At 36.0% G+C, this 13,171-nt stretch overlaps 1 protein-coding gene and 1 pseudogene across 1 annotated transcript; one reads left to right on the top strand and one right to left on the bottom strand.

Moving 5' to 3' along the window:
• Window positions 1–715: 715 nt before the first annotated feature.
• Window positions 716–1,639, top strand: LOC139439927 (olfactory receptor 5I1-like; annotated as a pseudogene).
• Window positions 1,640–7,264: 5,625 nt separating this feature from the next.
• On the bottom strand, window positions 7,265–8,203 carry LOC101436113 (olfactory receptor 5AR1-like). The gene has a single exon (XM_058306312.1). It carries the CDS (start codon window positions 8,201–8,203, stop codon window positions 7,265–7,267), a length of 939 nt encoding a protein of 312 aa, XP_058162295.1.
• Window positions 8,204–13,171: the final 4,968 nt, after the last annotated feature.

The raw sequence follows: 13,171 nt of genomic DNA, 5'->3' as shown, positions 1-13,171 counted from the left end.
TTGTGCTTCACCAGCTGAGTTGATCTCTTTCAAAGAGCTAAGATAACTGAGTAATGGAATAACTTTTCCTTTGCACAAAACCAACAGTTGGGTGTGGTTGCATCATTCCAGGGGTGGCAACTTTCCTTTAGATCCAGCAATGCTAATGGAGTCAAGATCTTAATGTGTTAGGAATTTGTGTTACTGGAAGATGGCATTTGTGAGCAAAATGGATTGGATCAGATCAGACTGGACTTGGGGAAGATGATAAGGAGGGTATGGCAACAGTCTAGGGCTGAGGTGAAGAAGACATTGACTGGTATGATGGTAGGGATTGTGAAGAGTGGATAGAGATGGGATAGCTTAGTTGTGGAATTGGGATGCATTGGATGTGGTAGATAATGTTGAAAAAATTATGGGTTTAGAGTTCAGAAATTTGCTTGATGGTGGTGCCATTTAACATGGAAACAAATAGCTTAAAAATAAGTGATGCTAAATTTAGCAGTTTATTTAAAAATTGCATATTTCTACCACTAAAATATTTGAAAACCTATGCATTGTACCATACCAACTATAAACATGTCTAGGTGCTATCTGGATGCCCAGGTGAATATAGGATTACTGCTCTATTTCTTTTAACCATTTTTTGTTTGTTTTTGGTCAATGTCTAGGTTATTACTAATGTCATCATCATTGCTCTGCCATAGCTCCAAAAATCCAGGAGCACTGCAGAGATATGGAGGAGGAGAATGGCACTATGAAGACTGAATTCCTTCTCTTGGGATTTAGTGACCACCCAGAACTTCAAAGTCTTTTTTTTGCTGTGTTTTTTTTTTTTTTTCCCATCTATGCTGTGACCCTGATGGGGGACTTCGGGATGATCTTTTTAATCATAACCAATTCTTACTTGCACACCCCTTTGTACTTTTCCCTCTGCACACTGTCCTTCATTGATACATGTTATTCTTCTGTCATTACTCCCAAATTACTTGTAGACTTGGTTTCTGATAGGACCATTTCTTACAATGGATGTGCTGCACAGTTATATTTTTTCTGTTCTTTGGTTGATACAGAATCTTTCCTTTCGGCAGCCATGGCTTATGACCAGTACATAGCAATATGCAACCCATTACTTTATACTGTTTTTATGTCCAAGAGAGTTTGTTGCCAGCTTGCAATTGGAGCATTTTTGGGGGCACCATGAAGACAATTATACACACTACTATCACTTTCTAGCTGTATTTCTGTTCCAAAGAAATTAAGCATTTCTTTTGTGATATCTCTCCTTTATTCTCTCTGTCCTGCACTTACACTTACATGTATAACATGGTTCTGGTGGTCTTTGCTCATTTGGTTGAAACTATCTGTCTTTTATCTGTTTTCTCATATCTATATCATCACAGCTATCTTCAAGACAGGCTCTGCTGAGGGAAGAAGGAAGGGGTTCTTCACTTATGCTTCCCAACTGATCATTGTCACTCTTTACTATGGTACCTTAATCTTCATTTATTTGTGCCCCAGCACAGGTCATTCACTGGACATTGACAAAGTGACTTCTGTGTTCTCTACATTGATCATACCTATGTTGAATCCTCTGATTTATAGTCTAAGGAACAAAGATGTCAATAAAGCCTTTAGAAAAATGATCAGCTTGAAATAGCTCTCTTAGGAAAGGATAAAACTGGACCTCACAACCTTTTAACAATGTCCATTCCTTGTGTAGTTAGAATTAATGGAAAATTCAGTTTAATGTGAATATTTCCCAAATCTGCAAGTAATGAGACCCCAACCACAGAAAGGGGCCAGGGACTAATATCCAAGTCAGGGTACTCTCATATCACTTATAGTATGTCTTTTTATAAGTTTAAAGTTGAAATTCTAAATATTTATTTCACAGGCATATTTAAACATCATTTTATCTCTTACATTTCATATTCTTACTCATTATATCTTTTCACCTTAACTTTCCATCACAATGACAATATTGACTAAACCATTCACATACCATAATCCCTTTTGTGAAAGAAAATAAGCACATTCACCAAGTCTCTTTTCTAATTAACTTTTGTTTCTATGTACATATGTGTGCACTGTAGCTATTTTTTCAAATTCTACTAACACTAACAACGGCTCAAATAGTAACCCCACATGATTTTTTTCTGAAACCTCCTTTAATTTCCAAATGATAGCTTGTATTCAGAACTTCGTTGGAATCTTAAGTACACTTTTTAAGATCCTCAGTATTTTCTCTGTAAGAGCCTTATAGCTCTTTGTGACTGTTATATACCCCTCTAATATACTTATTCATTAACTCCTTATTCTTTATTTGATCCCTTGCTTCTTTATCACAAGATCCAACCCAGTATAGATACTGACTGAATCTTTATGAAATAAGCATGAGTAAATTTTTTATTGATTGTTTTTAACCTGGATTTCATGCCTCAAGTAGGAAGAAATTATTTCTCTCTCTTGCAGTATTTTTGATACATTTTCAAGTGCACTGAATACATAATTGACATAAAATAGGTTTCCTAGTTTGGTAGCTTTTTTTGGACAACAATTTGTCAATTGACTAAATTAAAAACTGTTGCAAAGATTAGTTTGTCAAAAACACAGTCTGAAATTCCTTGGTAAGCAAACTGCTCATTGTTCTGTGGAATGGTGTGCTCTTGGAGCCAGAGATCGAAACTAGAACCTATGAAAGTTGGGATGTAATCTGGTGTTTTGTTGGGGTTTATTGCTAGTCTATTCAAATGCACATAGAGAAGGAGTGGATGGAAATTCTAAAGAAATTGCTAAACCAGAAGGTGAGGAAGAGAGGAAGAACTAGAGAAGAAAGACTTCTGACAATGAAAATTTATGCTGGATTCTAATTCCGTACCAGAGTTCTGTTCACTGCAATGGGATCTCTTTTCACAAGATCATTGAAAGGGCAGAGCTCTGGCCGTTTTTGCTTTCAACAATGACGATTGTAATGAATTGCTGCCTGAGGCTGACAAAAACCAATTGTTTATTCCTAAATACTGAGCAGGCAATATTCTCCGAAGTGCATGGGTTCAGTTAAAATAGATAACTACTGCTTCATTTTAAGCTAAAGGTGTCATTTTGTTCACAGATCTGAGGATGGAGTCACATGGTATATCATAACGTCGTGTAATCTTGGATAATTACCTAACTCACTTCTTGGGAATGGGTCAGGAAGAAAAAGCTGTAAAATAGCTGAGCAGTGAGTTATAAACCTGGGCTCCAGGTAGGATCTACAATAGGAGTCTGCAGAAATGAGCCAGTTCTAAAAAGCATAGAAGATGTAGCTGGAAGGCTTCTTTTCATGAGATGATGTCATGAAAAACATACTTTTTCTTCCAGCAGTACGGTTAGAGTCCCTGGATAAGGAGATCATTATTAAGGGCTCTATATACTCTTGGAAACTCTCTTTGAAAATATGTGTTTCTGTAATAATAATTAGCATTTTTGAGCCTCTAAATAATGTCTGACATCATAATTAAACAGATCTTTTAAAATCTCTTAAACAGATGGGGGAACTGAGGTCTAATAAGGTAAATTTTTTTGACTAAGGTCACACAGCTATCAGGTAAATGGTAGCACACATATTTTGGCTCAGATCTGTATCACTTTGAAGTCCAAGTTTTTATCTTAAGCACTTTCCCATCTTTATCAATTTTTACAAACAAAATAACAAAAACAAACAAATAAAAATGTTCCTGACTTTCTGCCCATGTCAAGGCTATTAAATGAATACCTTTAAAGGTGTAGAAAATGTGAAGAATATCTTCTTCCTACACATACATGTGAAAGATAGGCAGTGTGTCAAATTCAGATAACATAAGTTTAGTATTTATAATCAAGAATGTATTTTATAATTACTTGTAATAGAGTAAATTAAATTGGGAAACAATTTAAACAGTGATTGTGATGTCCTTTAAAAATATAAATTACTCTATCAAAAGTTAAGACAAACATCTTTAGTTTATTTATTAAAACTTAAGACAAAGATTATAGAAGAAAACAAATTTTTAAAAGGTAATATTTTCGTTTTAAAACCCTACTCAATCCATAGTGTAAGACAAGTCAACTGTCTGTGATTATATGTTTTTAATGAATTATTTGATCATTATGATATTTTATGTACATAAAACTCAGCTTAATTTATACATAAAGAATATATAAAATTAGTGAAGAGAAACTGAATGAAAAACCTCATGTAACTCCATAGTCTGCTACCCTGGGATGAGTGAAGAATGCCTCCATGCTCCTTTCACAACAACAACCAAGTAAAAAGAATGCTTTTGGGCACCTGAAAATGTGCTATGTTTTTCATTATGGATTAATTGGAAATTGATTATAATAAGAACAATATAAGCAATTAACTTGTCATTATTCTGAAGTGTTTTATAATTGCAAATTTACGTGAAAAAATCTGGCCCATGAAATGAATTAACGAAACACAAGAATGAACTTATTTTGAATAAAGTCAATTTTAATGAATTTGTAAATATATCCACTATACAGCCATTCATATCTATACACATATACACGTACACACAAAGAAAATGCACATTCCCAAACTCCTTTCTCATGGTTGCTTACAATTGTCAATATCGCCACATCATCACATCTGATCTCCAGAGTGAGAGCTTAGAGCATGATGCATAATATTAATTTACTGATCTTGGGGATTTCCATCCTTTGAGTGGTAAAGGTATTGCTGGGGGAGGTTGATGGAGAAAAGAAGGCCCTCGAAGGTCTTTGCATCAAATGACCTCTTCCTCCAATTTCTTACTTCTGCCTAAGCCAATAGACATGTGGTACAGACAGAGTTCATCTAAGGTAAGCATATAAAGGAAGGACATTCTTTTTTGGTAAGTTTATAAAGACTCTTTTTTTCTTTGAAACATAGCAACAAAAACCTGTTTTATTTCTCCAAAACAGATAACAGAAGTTTTCATGTTTTTCAAATATTGCTTCAAAGCAACATTTCTATATACAGCACCTTCTGTGCTAGTAATGTGTAAATATTGACATGTGTCCACAGTGCAGTGTTGGCTCATCAAGGGTCCACCTTGCATATACTCATTACTTAAACAAAATGATTAGTCAAAGCAGAACTGTTTTTGTCAAGGCAATTTTTGTAGGTAGACTGTTTTTCTCAAAAGACAAAACTTCAATAGTGCACAAGTAATGGTAAGAGTAATGCTTGCAAATAATTTCCAGTGCTCCAATTTGGGGCTAATTCAGCTCGACCCAGAAACTGGGGATGGAGCCCCTCAACATGACTTCAAATTATGGAAGCATGTTAAAGTCCTCAGTGCTTAGTGTTTTTTTTTATTGACTTTGTAATAATATTACATTAAAAATATATATATATATGAGGTCCCATTCAACCTCACCACCCCCACCCCACCACTCCCCCCCCCCCAGCAACACTCATTCCCATCATCATGACACATCCATTGCATTTGGTAAGTACATCTTTGGGCACCTCTGCACCTCATGGTCAATGGTCCACATCATGGCCCATACTCTCCCTCATTCCATCCAGTGGGCCCTGTGAGGATTTACAATGTCTGGTGATTTTCCCTGAAGCACCATCCAGGGCAGCTCCATGTCCCAAAGACGCCTCCACCTCTCATCTCTTCCTGCTAATGTGCTGGAGGTGCAGTCAGTGTTGGAGTTTAAGATATATTTAGGGGATTTGAATCTCTGGACTGACAATGTGATAGCCAGGTCCTGAGCCTCAACAGACTCCAGCACCTACAATCTGATTCATTGGACTCACCACACTCAGCTAAGATGGAGTTGAAGAAGGACAACCACCACACCATGGAGCCTAGAGTGATTACAACTGAAAGTGGGAGGATTGCATCCAGCATCCATGTGGAATCTGAGCCTCCTCTTGACATAGAGGTGCAATGGACACAACCAATCCAATGTCCACATAGAAGAGGTGGCATTGGATTGGGAAAAGTGGACATGGTGGCTGATGAGTGCTTAGTGTTTTGAGAGTCCTCGCTACTCCCCTGCCCCGAGACCTCCCTGCTTCCCTAAGGGCAAAATTAACAATGGGTGAAATGGGATTATTTTCTTCAGAAGATTTAAACAGTAAATCCATATAATGGCCTTTGACAAAATTAGCATAATTCAGTTTCTGCTTCAATTTTTGAAGGAAAAACAAAACAAAACAAATTTTAAAAAACCTGACTACCTTAAAATTTACAGTTTCTTCAGACCTATAATCAAATATTTTCTAATTATAACTCACAGTTGTAGCTACAGAAAGTCATCCTTTTTCCTCCCTTTTTGAACAAGTGTCACAATTCTTCTGACATGGTTGATTACACAAAATATAGATCCATGCAAACTCCTTGAACCTTTCTTCCCATACCACAAACACTGTTGGCAGTGGGAAAAATCTTCTGGCAGAGGAATTGTGTTAGCTTTACTCCAGATGTTACACCCATATGTATTCCTTCTGATAGATAAGATACAGCAGGTCAATTTATACCTGTTCTATAGTTTGTTGTATACCAAATTGTGAGCAATTCACTAGATAGAGCATTCCTTGAAACATCTTAATATAGAAGCCTTAAGGATAGCAATCACCTTTGCAAAGGCTCTTTTTATATAGAATTTGCAGAGGTTCACTCATTCATTTATTTATAAATGGTTTTGAATGATAGCTTTGAGTTGAGCATTGTGAAAAACAAAGCAGAAATAATGGTGAACTAAACAGAGAAGAGTCTTGTCTTTATGGAACTTTGAGTCTAGTGCAGGAGATTCCTTCACGTTGCCTCACACCTGTTTATTTACAACAGAGTGTTATGAGAGAACATTTATAGGGACCATACCAGTACATGGGAGGGACACCAATGCAGCTAAATTTTGCACATTAAAACTCCCTCCTGTCTAAATGACTATTTTTCATTCAACACTTTTTTTAATCAGAACTGTAAGTAGGGTATGTTGAATTGGTGTTTTTGTAGAATTTAACTCATGAATTTTCAGTGTGACATACTCAAGGACAAAGATTGCAGGTATAAAAGGATTTTGGCAATAAAATAACAAGGTGAGTCTACTCCCATACTCCTTAGTTTAGAGGGAAGACTAAGATGGGTAATAACTGCTCCCTACACTCAGTTAAGGCACAATAATAAGTGAAGGAAATACTTAGAGGGATATTTTGGTAAGGCTGTAGGACCCTATGTTAAAACTCTTGAACTTTAGCTCTCATAATCCTTAAATAAATCCTTTGGGTGGAAAGATGATTTTACACAGAACACAATTTAGTGCCTATTGTTTTTTTCAGGGCACCTTTCACATCGTTATTCCTCAGGCTGTAGATCAGAGGGTTTAACATAGGGATCACAACTGTGTAGAAAACAGAGGCCATTTTGTCTGTGTCCATTGAGTAACTTGAGCTTGGCCGGAAGTACATGAACAGGAGTGTACCATGGAATATAGCCACAGCAGTTAAGTGGGAGGCACATGTGGAGAATGCTTTCTGTTTCCCTTTGGCTGAATTCATTTTAAAGATTGTAGTCAAGATATAGCTGTAGGAGAAGAGGACAGTGACAATGCTGCATCCCACAATGCAGCCAATGAAAGTGAACATTACTATCTCATTGACTGTTGTATCTGTACAGGAAAGGGCTAGTAAAGGTGGGATGTCACAGAAAAAGTGATTGATGACATTGGAATTACAGAAAGACAATCGGAATGTGCAGCAAGTGTGGATTGCTGAATCCACCAAGCCTATAATGTAGGCACCCGCCACTAGCTGGGTACAGACTCTCCTGGACATGGTGACTGTATAAAGAAGTGGATTACAAATGGCTACATAACGGTCATAGGCCATGGCAGCCAACATGAGACATTCCACATCTGCAAAGGCCCCAAAAAAATACATTTGGATAGCACATGCATTATATGGAATCTTTTTTTCCTCAGATAAGAGATCAGCCAGCATTTTAGGAGAGACAGTGGAGGAGTAGCAGACATCACAGAAAGACAGATTGCTCAGGAAAAAATACATGGGTGTGTGAAGTTTGGGGTCCATCTTAATCAGTAGAATCATCCCTAGATTGGCAATCACGGTCGTGCCATAAACCAGAAAAAAGAGCACAAAGATCACCTGCTGCACATCCTTTCTAACACAGAATCCCAAGAATATGAAATCAGTAAACAATGTGTAGTTCTCATCGGCCATCATTCAGATCTATGAAATCTCTGGTACTGAAAAAAAGGAAATGGAAGCAGAGGATTAACATTATCTTACTGTCTTAAGATTTTAACCACATGTCCATTCTCATTTTCAGTACTTAATAAAAAGGAGTATTTTGACTGGTTGAAGTGAACCAATTCAACTGAAAATATATCCAGTATAATTCAAATCTATGAAATCATAATGATAATGATGATATGTCTTCTATTTCTCTAGCACTGTACAGAGTTTGCAGCATTTTCACTTATGTAGCAGCCATGATAATTACTAAATCTGTTTTATAGATTAAGAAAATTGATATTACAAGTGTTGAAGATTATGGTTCTTAAAACAATTAGCCCAGAAAATCCACATCTTTTGACAAGAAATTATTTGCTAAAAAAGACATTTAGTTAAGTTAGGAGAATAGGTATATTGCAATATTTTTCCTACCAGATCATCCAAAATTATGAAGCAAGCAGTGTTACGGCATGTTCTTGGATATAGCATTTCCTCTTTCCTTCATTAACCTGTCAGGTCCTATTAAGCCTCAATAAACTACCTTGGGTCCCATTGTCCCAGGGATGGACAGAGCCTAGGATTCAGGATGCACGGAAGTAGAACAGCAGTTTTTGCCAATGAAGAGGGTGGTATCCATGGGTGATAGGCTGAAGTGAGTAACGAGAGTGTGCCAGGGTAACCAACTCTCTCTGAGAAAGTTGCTATTACTCATGGATAATTCTGAAGAACATTTTGGACCTAATCACAGAGATGCTGGTAGCGTGGGTTCAAAGAAGCAAGAAAGGAGGTGTGGTTTACTGTGTGCCCTATCTGCCCTAGTTTACTAGAGCTTTCGTGATTTCTCTTCACAAACAGACACAGGATAAAAATCTTCGGAGTCAACTCCCATACCTTCACACAGAATCATGTCTGAATTGTCCTCTCCATTCCAATTTTTATGTTGTTGTGTTACTTTTATTATACCCTTTGATCTCTGTTTGTCTTCGATACCTCTGAAATCTGCCAGCTCTTGGATAAAAATAAAAGTTGGTAGACCTTGGGAGGTCAATGAATCTTATGCCCTGCTGTTATGTTTTACCCAAACCAATTAGATCGTACCTCATAGTACACATGTACTCTTTCTTTCTGCAGGAACATAAGAGCAGTGGAGTTTGAAGGTTAGATAAAGAACAACAAAGCTCCATAATCATCTAGAGATCAAAGCACAAATCTATTTCCAAAAGGATCTATTCCTATAGACACACCTTTAAAAATAATTCCTTTATTGAAAAAAAGTGTGTTAAAAAATATATAAAAGTACCCATAAGAGATTAGTAATAATAATAAATATCTTGACTATGTTCCCAATCAGGGCTTGCATTGTGTTGTATATGGATATATGTAATTAAAATGAAAGTTTTTATATAAAGTTCCATACCCTCTTTTGGTTTTGTAACATGATTTTATTAGAAATGGGGAAAAAGAATAAAGAAACCTAAGATATAAATCCAAAAAACAACAAAAATTGTTAGTACCTGCTCCAGAACCAGTGCCTTATTTCTTGGATACAGCTCTATCTGCATGAGTGTATAGCTTTGTCTCCTGAATGATCTAGACTATATAACTATCACTGGGTTTGGTCCCTGGGGGTTCAACACTTGGTCTCTCTGGAGTAAGTAGCAGATATAATCATAAGATTTATTTACTGATATTCTATATAGGTAGGCCTATGAGACAGAAATTCAGACTTTTCCCCATTTTAACTACATAATATACATTAAAAACTCATGCACACTCATGAGCACACAAATACATACACATACTCAAATACCTTAATAAAATAAAGATTTTTAGGTTGCCAACATTAATCATAATCACACTTCCTAGGAATAACCAGACTTTGTTGTATTAACTATCACATTTAAGTATTTTTAAACAAAAATATCAGAATAAACATACTTAATATGTAAATAAATATCATGAACAGATGTTTTCTTTTTTATATACGTTAATTTATTTAATATACCCTCTACTGAAAACCATTTGGCTTATATATAATTTCATACCACAAATAATTCTGAAATTAGTAAAATTATACATACATAATGTAATATAAATAAGTTCTAAGAAATGACCCTTAGAAACAAAGATATGTGACTTTAAAGCCAGAAAATTTTAGCATTCTTACCAAATATCAGGTGTTTTTCATAAATTATCTATTACCACATATTATCTTATATTTCATATATTATCTCATATGTCCTGATTTGTTTCTGACAACCTAACAACCTCATTTTACAGATGAAGGAATTAACATTTAGAACTGATAGTTAAAACTATAAAGTCTTTTTTATTGTATTTTTTTGAAGATACATGTTTTTCTAACTCCAAGGCAATTTCCCACAATATATTCATGAATACTATGTAATGAAGTACACTTTTTAAGGTTTAACTCTCTTTGATATTCTCATAGAATGTTATAGAGTGTTTATGTTAAAGGTTTGTTTGAAAATTCAAGAAATTAGTGACTCATAGAATCAGAAAGGCCATCCAAATTTTACTTTTAAAGCAAGGCAGGATTCCAAAAGTGATTCAGGACAGAGGAGAGCGAATAGCAAGTACTGCCAAATTGGGAGATGGTCTGTTTTATTTATGTCAGCTGGGCACATGCACATTATTAATTTTGGTATAAAGAAAAAATGACATGGAGGACTGCTGCATTGTATGTATATTTCCAGGGAGCAAACAGAAAATAAGAAAATTAGTGCCCCTGAACTTGTACAACCAGTGACAGTGTGAGAAGATATTTATATTGGTCATATTAAGAGCAATATTTGATAGCTCATAAGCCACTGCAGTACAATCATATGTGTAGGTGCTCTATGTTCATTAAGCATCTAGAGTTGATTTATATTTAAAGATAATATATAATCATAATACACATCAGCTGGACATCCTTCCTCTTATCTTTTTATTTTTTAAAGATTTATTTTTATTTATTTCTCTCCCCTTCCCCCCATTGTCTGCTCTCTGTGTCCATTTGCTGTGTATTCTTTTGCATCCACTTTCATTATCTGGCGGCACTGGGAAACCGCATCTTTTTTTCTTGCATCATCTTGCTGCATCAATCTCCATGTGTGCGGCACTACTCCTGGTTGGGCTGCACTTTTTTTTTTCATGTGGGGTGGCTCTCCTTATAGGGCACACTCTGCGCTTTGTGCATGGCGTGCCCATAGGCCAGAGCATCCCTGAGTGACACAGCACTCCTTGTGCACGGCAGCACTGCGCATGGGCCATCTTACCTCATGGGTCAGGAGGCCCTGAGGAACAACCCGGAACCCTCCATATGGTAGACAGATGCTCTATCAGTTGAGACACATCCACTTCCGCTCTTAACTTAATTACCTCTAAACCAGTAAAAACGAGATTTGCATTTACAATAACAGTTAAGGGGAGCAAATGTGGCTCAGTGATTGAGCGCCTACTTCCCACATATTAGGTCTGGGGTTCAATCCCAGTCACTGGTACCTCAGAAAAATAAAAAAGGAGTGAAAAGTAATGTGTCTAGTATGTAGTATTTTATGCACACCAATGCTCCAGATAATCTCGTTCTTCTGAAACTTCATCTAGGAGTAAAAGGTTCACAGATTGTTGTTTTTTATCTTATTTAGTTTGTTGTGGTTGACTTTTCTCTTGCCGTCTATAAATCTAGAACACCCAGACTAAAATCAGGGAATTTAGTATATTTCTGCTTTAGGAAAAAGCAATTTTTGCCACAATTTTTAATGCCTTTTCATATTTCATTGTCATTCTTAGTATGATGATCCCAATACTAAAATACCAAATGTACTCCTATGGGAAATTTTGTTGAGACAAACCTCAAACCACCTAAATAATTGTAACATTTTCCCACCAAGTATACTGAAGAAACCTATCTATTTGTGCTACTCAACAGCTTTACTACTATTATCTACTTTCTGATATCTATTTGAAAGAGATGGAGTCATCCTTCATCACTTTCAGATTCCTTTTTTAACAAGTTTTCCCCACAAGTGCTTCCCTGTGTCCAGGGATTTCTAATTCCCTCAGGGTATACTGAATTTAGGTAGGACCCAGACTTTTCCCCAAAACTATTGCCCATCCATAACATGTATCATGTAATATAACTCCCTCTCCCATTAACATCTGAGTTTGGAGAGTAAATACTGCTGAAAATTGGATAATCTAAATTATCTCCAAATAACTTAATGTTTTAGTGTATTTTAATTGAGAATGACCATCAAAATCACAAGAATAAAGCAGATATATAGTATAATTTAAGACATCTGAGACATAAAAGGGAGAAAAATAAAGCATACATACATAAATAATTTCCTATTGTTACTGATGTCCTTAATATAATGTCATGTTGACAATTGTCTATTTATAAATTCCTTCCTTCAGAAAATCGTTGTCTGGCTTTAAGGCATGGGCATTGTGAAGTAAGTAGAGTGCATGAGAAGGAGGTTCATTGCCTCTGCTGGAAATAAGACTAAAATGCCCATTGGTTGATAATGAAAGCTCTGTTCTGTAAGAAATGCATCACATTCTTAGTAACTTAAAGGATAATTATTTAATGAAAATATTCTATGAAAATTTCATGCTTTATTAGCTTTACAAACATATTTTGGAAACATATTGTATACAAGAAACTGCCAGAGATTTTTTTTTAAAAATCATAATAATGATCCGCAGTTGGTTACAATCTAATAGTGTATAGACTTTGTCTTCCGAAAATCTTTAGTGTTGGGGTTTAAGATATATTTAGGGGATTTGAATCTCTGGACTGACAATGTGATAGCCAGGTCCTGAGCCTCAACAGACTCCAACACCTACAATCTGATTCATTGGACTCACCACACTCAGCTAAGATGGAGTTGAAGAAGGACAACCACCACACCATGGAGCCTAGAGTGATTACAACTGAAAGTGGGA

This window comes from Dasypus novemcinctus, chromosome 10, assembly GCF_030445035.2.
Source record: "Dasypus novemcinctus isolate mDasNov1 chromosome 10, mDasNov1.1.hap2, whole genome shotgun sequence".
NCBI classification, from domain to species: Eukaryota; Metazoa; Chordata; class Mammalia; order Cingulata; family Dasypodidae; genus Dasypus; species Dasypus novemcinctus.
This window is presented reverse-complemented; position numbering and strand designations above follow the sequence as displayed.